The sequence below is a fragment of the Heptranchias perlo genome, chromosome 22, assembly GCF_035084215.1.
Source record: "Heptranchias perlo isolate sHepPer1 chromosome 22, sHepPer1.hap1, whole genome shotgun sequence".
Classification (NCBI taxonomy): domain Eukaryota; kingdom Metazoa; phylum Chordata; class Chondrichthyes; order Hexanchiformes; family Hexanchidae; genus Heptranchias; species Heptranchias perlo.
This window is the reverse complement of record NC_090346.1, coordinates 7,600,029-7,618,882: the sequence shown is the minus strand read 5'-3', so window position 1 is coordinate 7,618,882 and position 18,854 is coordinate 7,600,029. Positions and strand designations below refer to the sequence as shown.

Below are 18,854 nucleotides of genomic sequence, written 5' to 3'. Positions count from 1 at the left end.
AGATGGTCATTTCCTGGCACTTGTCTGGTGCGAATGTTATTTGTCACTTATCAGCCCAAGCCTGGATGTTGTCTAGGTCTTGTTGCATGCGGGCACGGATGGCTTCATTATTTGAGGGGTTGTGAATGGAACTGAATACTGTGCAATCATCAGCGAACATCCCCATTTCTGACCTTATGATGGAGGGAAGGTCATTGATGAAGCAGCTGAAGATGGTTGGGCCTAGGACACTCCTGCAGCAATGTCCTGGGGCTGAGATGATTGGCCTCCAACAACCACTACCATCTTCCTTTGTGCTAGGTATGACTCCAGCCACTGGAGAGTTTTCCCCGATTCCCATTGACTTCAATTTTACTAGGGCTCCTTAGTGCCACACTCGGACAAATGCTGCCTTGATGTCAAGGGCAGTCACTCTCACCTCACCTCTGGAATTCAGCTCTTTTGTGCACATTTGGACCAAGGCCGTAATGAGGTCTGAAGCAGAGTGGTCTTGGTGGAACCCAAACTGAGCATCGATGAGCAGGTTATTGGTGAGTAAGTGCCGCTTGATAGCACTGTCGACGACACCTTCCATTACTTTGCTGATGGTTTAGAGTAGACTGATGGGGCAGTAATTGGCTGGATTGGATTTGTCCTGCTTTTTGTGGACAGGACATACCTGGGCAATTTTCCACATTGTTGGGTAGATGCCAGTGTTGTAGCTATACTGGAACAGCTTGGCTAGAGGCACGGATAGTTCTGGAGCACAAGTCTTCAGCACTAAAGCCGGGATGTTGTCGGGGCCCATAGCCTTTGTTGTATCCAGTGCACTCAGCCGTTTCTTGGTATCATGTGGAGTGAATCAAATTGGCTGAAGACTGGCTTTTGAAATGGTGGGGATATCGGGAGGAGGCCGAGATGGATCATCCACTCAGCACTTCTGGCTGAAGATGGTTGCAAATGCTTCAGCCTTGTCTTTTGCACTCACGTGCTGGACTCTGCCATCATTGAAGATGGGGATGTTTACAGAGCCTCCACCTCCCGTTAGTTGTTTAATTGTCCACCACCATTCACGACTGAATGTGACAGGACTGCAGAGCTTTGATCTGATCCTTTGGTTGTGGAATCGCTTAGCTCTGTTTATAGCATGTTGCTTCCGCTGTTTAGCATGCATGTAGTCCTGAGTTGTAGCTTCACCAGGTTGGCACCTCATTTTTAAGTACGTATGGTGCTGCTCCTAGCATGCTCTTCTGCACTCCTCATTGAACCAGGGTTGATCCCCTGGCTTGTTGGTAATGGTAGAGTGAGGAATATGCCGGACCATGAGGTTACAGATTGTGCTGGAATACAATTCTGCTGCTGCTGATGGCCTACAGCATCTCACGGATGCCCAGTTTTGAGCTGCTAGATCTGTTCTGAATCTATCCCATTTAGCCACACAACACGTTGGATGGTGTCCTCAGTGTGAAGACGGGAATTCATCTCCACGAGGACTGTGCGGTGGTCACTCCTACCAATACTGTCGTGGACAGATGCATCTGCGACAGGTAGATTGGTGAGGTCGAGGTCAAGTTGGTTTTTCCTCGTGTTGGTTCGCTCACCACCTGCAACAGGCCCAATCTATCAGATATGTCCTTCTCTTGGTGATGGACATTGAAGTCTCCTACCCAGAGTACATTCTGTGCCCTTGAGGGCGGTCGGTGGTAATCAGCAGGAGTTTTCCTTTCCCATGTTTGACCTGATACCTTGCGATTTCATGGGGTCCGGAGTCAATGTTGAGGTCTCCCAGGGCCACTCCCTCCTGACTGTATATCACTGTACCGCCACCTCTGGTGGGTCTGTCCTGCCAGTGGGACAGGACATACCCAGGGATGGTGATGGAAGAGTCTGGAACGTTGGCTGAAAGGTATGATTCTGTGAGTGTGTCAGGCTGTTGCTTCTCTAGTCTGTGGGACAGCTCTCCCAATTTTGGCACAAGTCCCCAGATGTTAGTGAGGAGGACTTTGCAGGGTCGATTGGGCTTGGTTTGCCTTTGTCGTGTCCAATGCCTAGTGGTCTGTCCGGTTTTATTCTTATTGTAGCGATATTGTAGAACTGAGTGGCTTGCTAGGCCATTTCAGAGGGCAATTAAGAATCAACCACATTGCTGTGGGTCTGGAGTCAGACCGGGTAAGTACAGCACGTTTCCTTCCCTAAACGACATTAGTGAACCAGGTGGGTTTTTACAACAATCTGGTAGTTTCATGGCCACCATTACTGATACTAGTTTTTTTTAAATTCCAGATTATATTTAATTAATTGAATTTAAATTCCCCAACTGCCGTGGCAGGGTTCGAACTCATGACTCCGGATTATTAGTCCAGGCCTCTGGATTACTAGTCCAGTAACATAACCACTATGCTACCATACCACTAAGCCAGGTCTTAGGATCTAGTAGTGGAAGTTTGGGACTGGCAGTCCTGGTCAGCAGAACTGATGAGACTGGAATTTAAACTGCTATTAATCTCTTTCAAACAGGCTAATCAGGCCCCAATCCCCACCTTATTCCCACTTATCAGCCTCTTCTCCTGACCCATCCACAGCCCATTTTGTACCCTGAGGGATCTCTGCCCACCACTTTCCCTATTATCAGCCAGTTCATGTCCTGTCAGTTTCTTCCTGTTGTGAAGCATTTAAGCGCAAGTTTTCTGCTTCTTAAAATTAATGGACAGAAAAATCATGATCTGGGGACACACAATTTCCTGATATGCATTCCCAGTATTTGCCAGGAGTGCAGAATCAGAAAATTCACTCTTAAATGTATTAGTAAGTTTTCCAACACACAGTTTTTATTGAAGAGTAGTTTTCTTAAGCCTCAAAAAATGAATTGGAGAAATTTTCAACAGAAATAAATAGCAATCCATTCTCTATGAATAATTTCTTTGTTTTTTTTCTCTAAACATCAACAAAGAATGCATGATAACGTGTTGCTGCCCACAAGTGCACATGGAGTTCATAACAATTGTTACCATATTTATATAAATGTCATCACTTGCCTGAAATAAAAGCTGAGAGAATTCAGTCTCCAGTGTCTTTTAAACATTGCAGCAGTACAGCTGACTGAACAGTACTGATACATCCAGGGAAATTAGGTACACTACACATTATCAGACTACACAATCCAAATTCACTTCACAGAATCATAGTTCCGGGTAAGAATATCAAGTTCAAGCCCAGGTCTTTGCCAGAGGTTGAGGCCTTCACATAAAAACATGAATTAAGGCATTAAAAGACACAAAGAAAATTCAATGATAAATTTAATCATGTTTTGTCTAAACCATTATTTTGGAGTTTGAAAATTTCAGTTTCTAAGAAAAATGGGGGAAAGAGTGTAATAAAAGTATGACAAGTTTATATGGGCAACATCCAAATGTGGACATAGGAATTCATAATTGAAAACGTTGACAGGGAGTGCTAGCACACACACACACACATATATATATAAAAATATATATACAAACACATACAGAGGTAGATAATCATTTGGTAGCTTGGTGTGATTCCTAGGGTGTTAGGCAACAATTACAATTTTTTTGGAGTTCCTCTTCATTGTTTTCTGAACATCTGAAACGGTCACTTAACTATTCTCTGCCTTGCAATCACTGTCAGGTGCCCATGAGTCTCCACACAGCTGACATAAACAATCGTAATTAGAATGTGAGTCACTGGATTAATGAAATCTAATATACATACATTAAATACATAATTATGTATATGTAAGAAAAGTAAAATGTTTAAACATTTTATTTGAACGATTATGTTCATTTGGACAAGTTCACAAGTGATATATTTAATGTATGTTTGTAAAGATAAATGAAATATTAAAACTGTAAGTATATTGAATATTTGAAGTACTTTTGCAGGACATTGGATACTCCCAATGTTAGCTCCTGATGTCCACTTTGATTTAAAAAAAACCACATTAGCTTAGTTAACCTGTCACATTATTGCCATGTCAAATAAAATACAATTTTTTTCTTTCTTTGCAGGAGAATCATACATGAACCATAGTTCTCACCGAGAGTTATGCCCATTTCCAACCAATAGTTTCCAGCTAAGTCTACTGGTGCATCTCTACCTTCAAACTGGCTCAGGAGTTTGTACGAATGTAGATGTTCCATCTGAAGCAGGAGTAGGTGTTACAGTAAGAGTAGAAGTGTCTTGGAACCACAATCGGTTCCTTATGCTCTCCTGATCACTCAGCAAGTTTATTTAGTGAGTAGCTGAGTCATACAAAATAGGAAAGTTCTCGGTTTGATCCCTTGTTTGTACCATATTAGTCAATCTTAGGTTGACAGAAGGTGTGGTTCAATTGGCCTCAGTGCCCTGGGATAGAATGGGGAAAATCAGTCAGGGTAGGCACTTCTCTTTGTTATCTAGCAATTCCACTAGAAGTTTGTATATGGACTTCAGGTGAGGATATGGTTGGGTTTGAATGTGACACCATCAAGGCTTACCCATGAATAATGGCAGCTTGGGCAAAATAGCGCAAAGCGACCAGTGCACAATGCACCACACCGTAGAGTTGAGGTACAAATCAGCCATGATCTAATAGAATGGCAGAACAGGCTCAAGGGGCTGAATGGCCGACTCCTGTGTTCTTATGCACCCCAAGCAAAGAATCGATGGCTATGAGAAAGGAGGAAGAAGGAACAAATTATCAATAAAAAATTTTAAAAGAAAAATAAATTAGGTCCTTTCTCGGCAAAGTTACGACTCGTGACAGAGAATGGGGTCGATTTTGATTTTGTGCGATACCGTAAAACGGATGATAGTGAATCGGCAGTCTGTTCTACATCTCTTCCAATTTCTATTTCCATTGAAGTCAATGGAAGTAAAAATCGAGGGATGTAAAACGGGCTGCCGATTCGCTATCACCCATTTTACACTATCGCACAAAATCAAAATCTACCTCAGGGAGTGGAGGAAGAAGCAGCCCAGCTTCTTCTCAAATTAAATGCATTCAAAACAGCTGCCACAAATCTTCAGTCACGGCCGCGGGTGACCCTGGGCCAGTCCTAACAGGATTATTCAGCAGCATCTTTTAGGGAGGATTGAGATATATAAATTGCAGCTCCACAATGGTGATACAACTGAAACAAATGAACATTCCAATACTAAGTGGGGCCTGTGGACAAATGGTGTAGATGTTTTCTGCTGCCATTGTGCATGAAAGCTTAAAAATGTTGCAGTTTTCATATTACCATGTGAAGCAAAACATTAAACAGTGGAATGTCAGTGAATACATATTACAAGAAAGTATTTCATGATTTTACGTGTTTATCAAATGAGTTGTTTGACCTTCAATGTACTGAATTCCTATGTTTAAAATTATCAACATAAATTGTTCGTAGTGCATTGGCTTTGAGAAATATATTTTGCATTATTACTTTTTTAATTTGTGGAAGAGGATATTTTATAGCATTTGCTCTATGTTCAAATATAATTTAATTGCTTACATGGATTTTTGAAACTAATAAAATTATTCTAAAACTGATGTCTGTTCTGAGATATTGAATGCAAAAATGAACACTGACAGCAGTATATATGTGGATCAGTGAATGAGTGATAGAGACAGGAGCAGTTTTCTACTTTAAATTCAGCAGCAGGATCACGTTTTAAATCGAGGAAGGCATAGGCCACTTGTAAGGCAGATCTTATTCCCACACACTGCACTTCAAATTAAGTATCAAAGAGCAACCCATAATGTACCTACAAGATAATTACATTTACCACCACCATTAATTTGGGTATCAATTTAGCAAGGGTACTAATTAGTTTTAATTTAGGACAGTTCTGTTGTGGTTTTGTGTCAATCAGGTAATGGTTTGAGGCTTCAAGAGCTAATTTTAGTGCCAATCTTTAACTCTCTTCCTTATTTTATCCATTTTTTATTTTGAGTAAGGATTAGTACAGGACTCCATGAGAATTTAAAAGATTAGGAAAGAAGATAGTTAGGTGATCGCAAGCTTTTCTGAGTTGTGAATGAAACAGTCAATCACAGTACTTATAAAATTTGATCCCGTGTTCTTTTTTCTAACTGATTACTGATTCAAGTCATTATATTTAGCTCAGTCCTCCTCTCCCATATTTCTCATGAGTTTTTGTCCAAGTAATAGATGTTTGCACAGCCAATATTTAATCTAACAGTGACCTGAAAATAAGGCCGTCATCTTTAAAGCATCGTAAGGCAAGGGGATGAAGTTTTCATCACGCAGCCATTCATTTATTCAACATCCTAGGTACCTGTGGGACATTTTTCACTTTCCTGAGGAAGCAAATGTAACAATAATCCAAGGATTTTATGAAGGAGCCAAGTGTCAATTTAATACTGCAAAAAAAGTGACTCCATACTGTGATCTTTTGGTGAAGGAATTCTTTATAAAGGGGAGATTTAATACAGGTGTTCAAAATTATATGGGGTTTTGATAAGAGTACATAGGGAGAAACTGTTTCCACTGGCAAGAGGGTCAGTAACCATAGGATACAGAATTAAGATATTTGGCAAAAAAATCCAGGGTGGAAATGAGATAATTTTTTAAGCAGCAAGTTGTTATGATCTGGAATGCACTGCCTGAAAGGGTGGTGGAAACGGATTCAATAATAACTATCAAAAGGGAATTGGATATATACTTGAAAAGGAGAAATTTGTAGGGCTATAGGGAAAGAGCAGGGGAATGGGACTAATTGGATAGCTCTTTCAAAGAGCCGGCAGAGACAGGATGGGCCAAATGGCCTCCTTTTGTGCTGTAAGATTCTATGATAACCTTTTTCTCAAGTTCTAATTCACCGTGCCATTATGAGTCAGTCTGTGAATTCCACAGGTGTCCACCTATTGGCAAGTTCTCTACCAAATACACGAGCTCCCCATTCTTCATGATGTTATAGTAGATATTAATTGGAACCTCTTTTTCAGTTGCATTTTTTTTTGTTTCCTTACTGTATTGGCGAGTTTGTTGTGCTGCCAATTCATTTTTTGAATCTTATGAGGTGACTTTAACCTTGCGCAGAAACCAGTCGGGGCAAGCAATTAAAATTGCCCGTGGGACTTACCCGCCGAGGTCCCGCTCTCTTCGCGCAGATTCCGATTTTAACCTGCTCTTCTGAGCAGGCGGGAAGGACACCTATTGGAAACCGATGGGGTCCTTCTTTAAATATGCGGATCGGGCTCCAAAGATGTCATCGGGGCTCGGTGGCTATTTTAACCAGAGGCCTGCGTGGGGAAAACCCTTGTGGCATTTCCGCCACGCCAACCTAGAGGGAAGAGGGGTCTAGCCCAGAAGAGACACAAAAAGGTAAATTTCTTTACTGAGTGCCGGTGACCCTTCCTTTGGTTCTTAGCAGCACTCTGCTGCCAGCCACTGACCAGTTGCCCCTTCCTGCAGGTTTCAGGCAGAAACCTGACTCTGCATTATCCTACACTTGCTTCTCCCTCCCTGCATGCTCAGTGCATTGGAAACACGGCTTGTTATTTCCCAGGATTCAAAACTGTGAAACTGTTTCCCTTCCTCAGTTTTCCCTTCCTTCCACAACCTTCAAACTTTTAAAACCCAAAATTAGCATGGTAACTACTTCTTGATTCTTGATTTGACTTGTCCTTTCCTCTCCTACTCTTTTCAACCTTGATGGTAGCTTTGCAGCTTCAACATTTAGCAATTTCCATTTTTCTCTCACACTCAGGCCCAAAATTCCTGGACCAGGATAAACATTTCTGAAGTGGACCGGAGGTGTGGGGGGTGGGGGGTGGAGGAGCTGAATTTTGGGTGGGACTCAGTTCCATCAAGTCCCAGCCCTTAATTTATGGCAATACTGGTGAAGGAGGGCGTTTCCTGTGTCCGCCTCTACCCCGCCACCCAGGCTGATGTCAGAAGAAGCTGCACTAGTGAATGGCTCCCACAGAAATAATGATAGATGCAGCTCACTTACACCATATGCAAAGGATACTTGAATAATACAAGTGACTTGTGAACCAGCAAGTGGGGTCCACAATGCCGGTTTCTTGGTAGCAATATTGCTTTGTCATTAGGAAAGTAGCAAAATGGAGCAGGCCTTAAAAATAAACACCTAGGGGGTCCCCACAGGAGCAACAAGCTGCCTCTCCAAACCTCCTGGCCCTTTGTGGGGTGGGTGTCCAAGGAACAGCATAAATGGCACTGGTGCCTGCCCTCTTTATGCACATGACCCCATTTCCGGGATTTGGAATGGGGCAGGGACTGGCAATGCTACACTTCTGGAATTTTGGGCTCTTGATTTTATTTTGCTCAGACCTAACATTTTTAAAGCAAATGTCTTTTAGGAACGGAGCTTTTTCTGCATATGGCTAAGTAAAAAAATGTATTATTGGTTTTGGTGAGGTCTAAGGTTAGCTTATGAGGTGGTTGAATTAAAAAAAACATTTTTAAACAGCTTGGGGGGACCAAAAAAAAATTGATTTAATTGGATTCCACCAGTGAATTGCTGTAGACCATACCATGGGAAGTCACCACATATTGGAAAATTAAGAAAAATAAAATTAGCAGTCATAACAATAAAAGGTTATCTGGAATTTATAACAACTTACATTTCTGTTACTGATCAAGCCGGTGAGAACAGGGAAATCAGGACAGCCTTGGGATGGCAGCCCTGCATGCTCAATGTTACTGAGGCATTACTTAATCAAAGCTGATCTTTTCTTTTGGTGGTGGTTGGGGGGGTTGTTCAGGTATTTACATTTTTATTCACATTTTCCTGCCCTGTTCCCACATCCATTTATCCCCTTTTCCTTCATCCACCTATCCAATCGAATCTTGAAGGATGAAATAGTTTCTGCCTCAACCACTAACCCTAGAGATGAATTCCACAGCCTCACAACTCTTCCTTAATAAGTTTCTCTTGGTTTCTGTTCTAAATCTCATTATAGACCTCTCAACTATTGGAAACACTCTGCTTCTATCTACCCTGTCCCATTCTTTCATAATTTTAAACACTTTATAGCATCGCATAATCTACATTGTTGTAAGAAAATAGCCCCAGTTTTTCAAGTCTCTTCATACTAGGCAACGATTCACTGCAGGACAGCTCTCTGATGGGGTGGCTGTGGGACTAGAGTTTTCAAGTGAGCGGAGTTAAGAGTTTACCGGGGAATAGTATCACGGTTCATGAGTGGCACTAGCACTTTCCAGAGCGGGGAGCAGCAGGCAATGTGTTGAGTGGTCAGCATCGCTCAGAGCAGTGGTGTTGAGAGAAAAGTAGCAAGGAAAGGTGGGGGGGTGAACCCCAGTGACTTTTCTATGGATTAAGTGCATGATGATGTCAACTTCAAAGTTATTACTTGTTGATTGAGATTTGAGGGGTTTCAGGCTTTATAATGCTGAATCATTGAGATAGCAAGTGTGCAATTAGAATTTCCTTTTTAATATTTTATTAAATTATTGCAAATTTTGGAAACTATAACAGTAATTTTTCCACTCGTGCATATTGGGAAATTAGAAATAAAGCTCCCGATTTGTGCTGTCAGCAGGAACATAAAAAGGAAAATCTTCCCTGTTAACTAAACTAGTCACTTAAAAAAAAAATCACAAGGAAAAGTGCCGTGAGTTACACTGAAAATATCCATAGTAATGTACTTAACAGTATATTTTATGGTACTTTTACTGTTATGGGAGTCCTGTGTCTAGCAGATTAATTGTTTTTGTGCTGTCGGTAGCACTCATGAATATAAACAAACTGAGCTCTGTAGAGGGGACAGCAGCAGGGATCCAATTTTAACGTCACTCTTCAATGGCCCAAGCTAACGTAAAAGGACATGAATACTTGCAGTTCTGTGCCAGATAAATATTCTTTTTCCAGCTCTTCAGCTTAAAAAGGCTGGCTACCCCTGCGCCAGGGCTTAAAGAATCATCTGGAGCCGAGTGGGAACATTCCCGGTGACAAGTTCATCTATCTCTTTGGGGGCCAGGCTAACCATTCAATTATCAACACAGCCCCAGAGTACCTTGTACCTGACCAACTCCGGTAACAGATTACTGAGCCTAACTGCGGCAACTAGTCTCCAATTTTCTTCTGCCATGAGCGTTACTTAGGATAAACCGTGACTCCAGAGATTCCACTTACCTTCCCAAGGAGAATAAAGAGCTTGTGTCTATAATGGAGACAGAGGGTGAAATACAATGAATTAAAGGAAAATTGTAATCATCTGAACAGCACATAATCATAAAATGTTGAGATATTGATATCCTTGTCGCTGTGTCATCTCTTAATTCAGAGAACCACTCTGTTTATCTGTCCCATGAAGTTTGCAATGACCAGTATTGAGGCAGAATTTACATTCTGCTGATGCCATAGTCATGATTCAAAAATCTATGGCTGGGAGAGAGCCAATACATAAAGAACCAATGATTTAACACTGTAACAGTGGGATGAGGTATAAGGCAAACTTGTACAAGACTGATCAATGTATGAAATTGACTTCTAGGTAGGACAGTGGAGGGAGACACCTTGGAATCGTTTAACAGCTGGATGCTGTGATGGGGAAACAATAGGTTTTTCCTGGATGAATAAGCTGGAATAGCCAAATAGTCGTCTTCATGCACAGCTAATGATTTGCAATGTAAAGCTCATTTCAGAGTGAATTATGTATTTAATAAAAAAACATTTTTTAAAACAAAATTCATTAGAATCTTTTGTATAATTACTGAATTCTAAGACATATTTTTATTCATTTACTCACGTTTTTAAAAGCAGTATAAAACAGCACAGATGTTTAAAGTTTGAATTTTATTGCATGTAACAAAAACGAATGTGGCCTCGAGTCCAACATCCTGCTCAATTACCAGCCATCAAATTCAGTCCATACCTCATTCAATACCATCAATAATTAAAAATACCTCGATTCACAGTTAAAACAAAGATTTTGTACATTGTTCACAACAAAACTGGTGCTAAAAAAGGTAAGACTTTAGCAGCAACACTGAAAAAGGTAAAACAGCAATAATTTTCCTCAGATTAGTTACTAGTTAATAAATATGTCAAAACAATTTAATTTCGCAAAATAATGCTTATTTCAGAAAAAATAAAAAAGGACAGATCTCGTATGTAGAAGCCTGGGTGTGTTTCAAGACTGGAGCAAAGCAACTTTGAACCATTTGACCTTCAGAGCATTATTACCTTCAGGAGTGCTATTTTCACACCTAAAAAAATCTGATTTCAAAAAAGCCCACAAAAGTCAGAGTAGAACCTCTAACTCTTACAGGTAAAGTTCTATACGTGTTTATTAGATGACAAAAGGTATAAGTATATTGTAGCACAAGACAGAGGAGCCAAACCACTGCAAGCAATGTAGGAAATGGCACAAATACTTTCAATGATATCACAATAAAGGAATGAAAGGTAAAATAAGGCTGGCTGATATTGCATCTTCCAATATCTATGAAGCTACGATTATTGCAGTATCATTCTTGTCACTATACAAATTTAAGGGACAAATTAGAAAATTCTGGGGTCATTTTGTGGATGTAGCAAATACATACACAGTAGATACAGTTTTTCTTAAATCGGCACACATTTTGTCTAATTTAAAATTCCAGAGGAATTTTAGTCAATGCTCATGTCCCTAGATTAATACAGTGAGATATTGATTTTGCAATGCTACTATATTACATTGCACAACCAAAGGATTTAAAATAGCTTCAAAATAATGTTAGCATCAATGATCATTCACCACTGATTACTTACATCACATCACTCTAGCTGTCAGTTCCAGTGGTAGACACTTAATCTACCAGTATAATTGTGACCTATTTAATGAGTTCTTGGCTGAGCCAATAGACATCTGGGTAGTTGAAGAACATGAATCACTGAGGGGTAAAGAACTGAATTAAAAAGTGTAAAAACAACCCCTTAATGTATGTAAATAAAGATAATTGTATATTAAAGCCCTAACTTCTCAATTTAGCCACCCATTTCTTGAAATCTGAATTCAGTTTCTTTCCTCACTTCCTGTTTCCACTCCAAAAATACCATAATTTCACAAAAATAACTATCCAAATGTAGCCCAAACTATTACTATTCTGTAAGGAGGAAAAAAGCAAGTCATGTATTTCAAATACAGTGCTACAACCATTTACACATTCAGGTCTTGTCCCATTCTTGCATGTTTACTGTAAATTATTATTGTTTACACTAATAGACATAGAGCAGAAATTTTACAACAGACCAACTGGGGAAAAGGGCCAAGTGCAATCAATGGCAGCACTGATAAGAACTCTTTGGGGAAGGGGCTGTTGACCCAAAGACAAAATTAAACGGCCTCCATTCCTATTCATTTGGATTTTTTTTCCTCATAATTGTAGGGATGCAATAAAGAGGTGTCACCCACTTTTTTTTTTTAGCAGCGTGTGGCCATTACTTTCCAGTGAATGCTGTGGCATTTCTAAAGAGACATAAAAGTGCGCTGGGAACATATTTTAATAAAATGGGGAAAAAAGGTCCATGCTACAGAGCAAAATTCAACAATTAAAAGAAATGTATTGAGAAAATTCCCATTAGTGTTCAGAGATAATAGTTTGTTCATGTTCAGTCAGGGAAGAGGGAGAAGCAAAGGGGAAGAGGGGGTAAAGGCCATTTGTCACATTCCAGACTGCATTGTATTTTAAGCATTTCTACAGCACTTGAATAATTTTAGTGGCAGAAACATCAGGTCTGAGGCAGATAGGTTCTCTGTTTTAGTTCCAGTATTCTACTTTCATCAATAATATTGACACTTTAATCAAACTATCACTGAAACAAAAGTTTGTATGCAAGGGGTGACCAATGACTACTTTTAAAAAGAATGCTATGCCTATGAAGCCTGGAACTGTCGCAGATGATACAATATTGGAAATCCAACCATTGCAGCGTGATCCAGTTCATACCTAAGATTACGATCCCAACCCTAACTGTCTCACTGAAGGAAACATTAAGTTTGGCGCTTCATACAGAATGGGGGAGGTGGGGTGAAAGTGAAGGCTACTCATCTCAGGCCACGCTTGTCCACTTCATGGTGACCGGTTTCTTTGAACTCATCCCCTCAATCCCAGGAAAGCACACATTGCAGATAGAAGCAAAAATACTACAAAAATAAACAAATCAATTACTCAATCTCTAAAATATAATCTTTGCATTGTAGTTATATTATTTATAACTTTTCAGCTGGAAATAGGTTATTATGCATGAAATTATTCAAAAGAGAACTAAACGCACAATCGCTCTTCTGTCCCCCACCCGGGAGAGTGATTTTGCTGTTTAAAACCCATAAATCATTGTATAGTATTATAGAAAGGGGATATATTAATTTTAGTTTTACAATATCTGAGGAGAAAATGTGCCCTAACATACATTGCCAAACAAACCTTTTAGCAGTTTTTAGCATAATTACTGGAAACAAATGCCCAATAACCTCCTCATACTATATTACTGATTTTTCAGCATCAGTAGTGATAACTATACTATCACAGTCACAGCAGTGAAGATCTTTTCCAAAGTATAACTAAAGTGAAAATTCAAATTCAACCAGAAAGCCATTTCTATTACAACAGAGGAATATCTGGTAACAACAGCCTCAAATCAGGTCATTTGTCTCCTCTCCTGGTTCCCTTTACTAGTAGTCAAATTCCTTTTGATTCATGCAATGCTTTTCTTTTGTGCAAATTTGTGGTTTTGGCAAAAAGACTTAAAATTTCCTACAGCAATGCCGTGGAAGCATTTTTCATTATAGTCAGTATTTGATCTGCATCACCTGTGTGTATAAATTCTGGTTTTCAGGTTATTGCCCCTCAAATGATGAAGTCTAACATTTGGGTTGCCCAAAGCAAAATGTCCCCTTCAACCAAAAAAAATCTTAATAAAAAGACTCCACATCATTCTTCCCCATAAACGAGAAGGATAGATCAGGTCACACATGCCCCTTCCCTATATAAAAAAAATCCTGCTTATTGATTCTGTTAATTCTCAACCAGCACATAAAAACAAATTATCTGGGCATTTATTTCATCGTTTTTTTGTGGGAGCTTGCTGTGCACAATTCGCTGCCACACTTCCTACAACAGCGACTGCACTGAAAAAGTGCTTCATTGGCTGTAAAGAGCTTAGGGACACCGAGGTTGAGAAAGGCATTACATAAATGCACGCTTGTTCTTTCTTTAATTGAGCATTGTTGCATTATGTGCAATTAAACCCCAAGCCTTCCAATTACAAATATTTTGTATCTAAAAAAGGAGCTGTTTGTTTGCAGCTGAATTCATCCTACACAAATTCAGGAAAAATTTAGACCTAAAATCTACATATTTGCAATTATGTTCTCTGATTGCCCTGCCCTGCCCTTCTCTCCCCCTCCAAACACAAAATAACATATGCACAAAGATGATGTAGAATTAATTAACTTGTGAAAAGTGTATCCTCTCCATAACACAAAAAACACCAAATTCTAGTGTGCATAGAATCCATACACTCTGAAGCTTTCTTTTTTCCAAGAAGTGGAAACATACTGTACACATTATATATAAAATCCATACATTTTAAAAAAGGCTTTTGCTTCCCTGTGGTTATGCAGTAGTTAGATCTGCCAAGCAGTTAGCTAGAAGTCAATGGTTAAAAAAATCTTTCCTCCCCACCCCACCAATGTTCCTCGTGTAGCCAATTTCTTTTGATTTAGTTGAAAAATTTGGGGAAAAAACAGTTTCTCCTTCATTGCCAACGTAAGTACAAAATAGAAACCTGTATTTAACTGACTGTTAATTTGAGGTACTGCAGTTATATTTTACATTTACTTCCTTAGGAGCTCTGGATAACTATGTTAGTGTTTGACTTTAAAGTGCTATAATGTCAAACGTTCAAGTCTTCCATCATTGCTGTGGCTTGTGTAAATGGCTTGCATGAATAGCAATGATTAGCTGAACCAAGAATCACAACCCTTGGATTCATCTTTATGCTGTGGAATTACAATTTGAATTTATAACATAAAAGATGTTTCAATATTTGTATCATGGGATATCAAATATTTCAGAATAACATTAATCCTTGAATACTGTAATTCTTGAAAATGTTGGTGTTTCTTCTTCCAAAGTTTACAACAGGAAAGTTGCTGTGGTTGTCTTAACCCATGTTATGTTGTCCTTGGCTTGATTCTTTTTGGGGTGGGAAGGAAAAGGCAGAAAATAGAAGTCATACTATGGGGTTAAAATATAACTGTATTCCTATACAGTACAGGGATACCATAATTTCCCTAGTTAAAGGGGCTTTATGCAGTTTGTGTAAGGAAGACCTCTTCCCCTGCAGAAAAAGTCCAGAGCAAAAAAATTGCAAATTTTCTATGGCCTTAAGTTTGAAAACTGTAGTGCTGCTAATTAGCAGATTTATAATATGCAATCTCCCAATTCTGCAAACAGTGCATGTAATTCCACTTCTGCACCAGCATATGTGACATTATAGTTACTAAAGGAATTTCACAAAGAAAGCCCAGCTCCTTGATCATCTTGGGCCACAGTTTAGTGTATGAATAGAATATCTCTTAGCAAGACTTGACATATGCTTTCAAGGTTAGTGATAAATGTAACAGGATATTCTTTAAATTTGCAGCACAACTTTTGAAACAGACCATGCCAATTTCATAACATCCAAAAATGAGCCAACAAGGCTTTCGCAAGAGATCAAATATTGAGTTTGAATTTAAGAATTTGGTAATATCATGAAACTCACTATCAATTTAAATGCATCTCTGATTAACTTTTTATTCATACCAGCATGATATCTCTGATTTGGGACTACTTAGTTTCTTTTTAATGAAATAATCACACCCATTTCTCTTGTTTTTGAAGTTTCGTAGTAGAAATGTGCAATTCAACATGTCCAATCTGAAAAATCTGTATCTTGGGCTGTGTTGCAAACTAAGATATATTCATTGGTTAACTTGGACAGCTCGACATCAAACAGTTACCTGTTTATTAAGTTAAGAGGTTACAGTAAGACAATTAATTTGTTTAAAAAGAACATAGTAACCCTTCACATGCCACTGTTTTCTAGTATTGCTCATCAAAGTAAAATGCCTGATTACGGTTATTCTGGACCTCTTTCTGTGACCTCTTAGAATTAGAACAGAAAGAAAAAAAATACTAATGTAGCTTCTTCAAAAGAATAAATATTAGAATATATCAGTTTCTTGACACCCTTGTTACCAAAACAACCTTGAAAGCCCTGTTCACACCGTGGTTAATCACTATTTTTTGGAAAGCACACTTTAAATTATATCACTTACTGCGTTTGGACCCATTAATTAGAGAAAATCTGACAGGTAAAAGCTGCACAAATACAGTACACTGAGCAAAACAGAGAGAAGGCAACTTTTCTGAAGTCTGACAGTACAAGAGAAATTATGGATAATAAGCATTTAAAATTAGATGCCACTCTTAAACTTTGTGAAATGGAGGCTTCTGAATGTGTGCGCTGAAGCATTATTATGAAATTGCATCTCACTTTTCTTTGCAACCTCTGTGGAACTAAAATGCCCTTGCCAACTTTCTGCTGGGTTACTAAATGTAAATACACTGCAAACCCTGTGCACGCAGTTAGCACAACTTTATTACCTGAGACTATGCAATTTCAGGTGTGCTTCAATAATGCAAAAGACAGAACCCTTATCCCTTATTTTAGACAAGAAAGTACATTTTATGCCTTCTTGATTTTAAGGGATCAAATTTGGTCTCTACCTTCATCGTGTGACATCAACCAGGGTAATATCACTTTTCCTTTCTGAATTTACGAAACATTTATTCAACACATCACTGCCTCTCTGAATTCAGGGCCGTGATTTTGGAGAATGCAGAAATCTTGTTCACTCCTGAATTATAAAAACAATACTACAAAAATCTGCTTTTTTAAAATACATTTGGAAAACATGTTTAGACCAAGTACCTAAGTTGAGATCAATGGACATATAGAAAAGGTACTAATGTGTAGACTTGATTTTTGCTCAAGCCCATAACTGAATAGTGTTGGACTTAAAACAGACATGGTATTGGTCACAGTTCCATAAGTTACCGAACATATAAAAACCAAATACCTTCTACAGTCATTACACTATGGTTCTCATCAAACTGGTTGGTTCAGGGCTATGCAATTTTCGTCTGAAATATATTGTACACATTTAACAAAATCAAATAAGAGGGATACTGTCTCTTTAAAAAGGGGTAAAAGTACAAGACCGCTGGAATTTATAAAAACAATGGTTGCCATCAACTCATGAATGGTTTCCGTTTAAAGCTGCAGTACCCTCTTTAAGTTAACCTACATCACTAATACAATTTAGATTACTTCCTTTCCACTTATTTAGGTTTCCAAAAAAAATTTCATAATATTAATTAAAAATAATTGAAAATAATTTCTTTCAAAGTACAAATTTAACATCCAGAAACAAAAGACAAAACTTGCAGCATTTGTAAAAGGTGCAGCAAATTGTTAAAACATAGATATAAGTGTCTAGATATGAAGATTTCATAACTTATTATCCATTGATCTGCCTAATCTATTGGTACAGTCTTAACTGGTTAACTAATTTAATAACTAGTCAACCAATTTCATACTTGGCACATTTCTTGAGCTTTGCTTATAAGATTGGAGCGTTTCATGAAAGGCTGCCATTGTCGGTTCCCACCTTAGTATAGAACATAAAAGTGAAAGAATCACATGCTGATTTAAAGACAAACCACATTTACAAAAAAAAGGATTTGGAAAAATCACCTTAGCTACAAACAGTGCCTGTTATTTTATCCCCCATTAACTCTTTCAACGCTGGACTCCTCTGGAGAGGACATTTCTGGATCAAGCCTTTGAGTACTGAAAGAAACTTTCCGGGTTTCAATATATACAGCTCTTCACAAATTCTGTAAAACTGATATTCTATTTTATGTGCATAATGAAATGGAATTCCAGGAATACACAGGATTTCCTAGCTCAAACTATTCTTAACAAACGTTTTAACGTGACTACAATTTTAATTTTAGAGCCAAAATGTGACTGCAGTACTCAAAGGTTCATCTCATTAGAACAAAATGTTTAGGTTTTTTTTGTAAATACATTTGTAAATATTCTTAAAAACGGTTACTCAGCATACTGTGGAGGAATATAATTCTTTTAACAAAATATAGGTTAAAAATAATCTGATTTGGTTAAAACACACTGCAAGTATATTTACTGCCTGCGCTGAAAGAGTTGATAAAAAAGGAATACTGTAGCTATAAACAGAGCTATGTCTTGTTTAGCATCCAGTACTTCTAAATGCCAGTTTCAGCTTTCGGAAGAATGAAAAGTCTCCATTGGACCACTTTTTTGAGTGGGGCAGAGCGAAAGGGAAAAGGAATACAGGGAAGGAAGTGAAATGTGCAAGGATCTGTCATCTTTCACTGTGCAAAGTTTTTGAAATAAAGTTTCAAGCACACAACTTAAAAATGTATAATACAACCGAAACAAGTCCATTTTTCTGTCTTATAGATGCAGTATCTTCTTCCCTTGTGAGCTTCCTAGTTTGCTCTTTTAGAAATCCTACTGCCTTTCCGCTTTTGAGTCGATCAGCATCATTATGTCACTTGTAAGTTATAGTAACCATGTGAGTGAATTGTTAGTTCTCTTGGTCATACAGTGTGCTGTTCAACAAGAAGCTCACAGAACTTCCTTTCTGTAGTGTTCCTAACAGCTTCAAAGCAAGTATTCATATACTTCACTCCACTGCAAAGCCACAAGTCTCCTCAACTGCTGTCAACAACTTCTCATAGAGTTTCTCGTAGGACTCGTAAGGAGGAATGTCTATACGGTTAAAGCTGAAGAGAGAT

At 38.6% G+C, this 18,854-nt stretch overlaps 1 protein-coding gene across 2 annotated transcripts in view; it reads right to left on the bottom strand.

Moving 5' to 3' along the window:
• Positions 1–10,758: 10,758 nt before the first annotated feature.
• Positions 10,759–18,854, bottom strand: part of smurf1 (SMAD specific E3 ubiquitin protein ligase 1) — a 124,436-nt gene continuing 116,340 nt past the window's right edge. For both annotated transcript variants that reach the window (XM_068002884.1, XM_068002885.1), the window contains exon 18: positions 10,759–18,842. In XM_068002884.1, the coding sequence (XP_067858985.1) occupies positions 18,743–18,842 (100 nt within the window). In that variant the 3' untranslated portion in view covers positions 10,759–18,742. The remainder of the gene's footprint in view (positions 18,843–18,854) is intronic.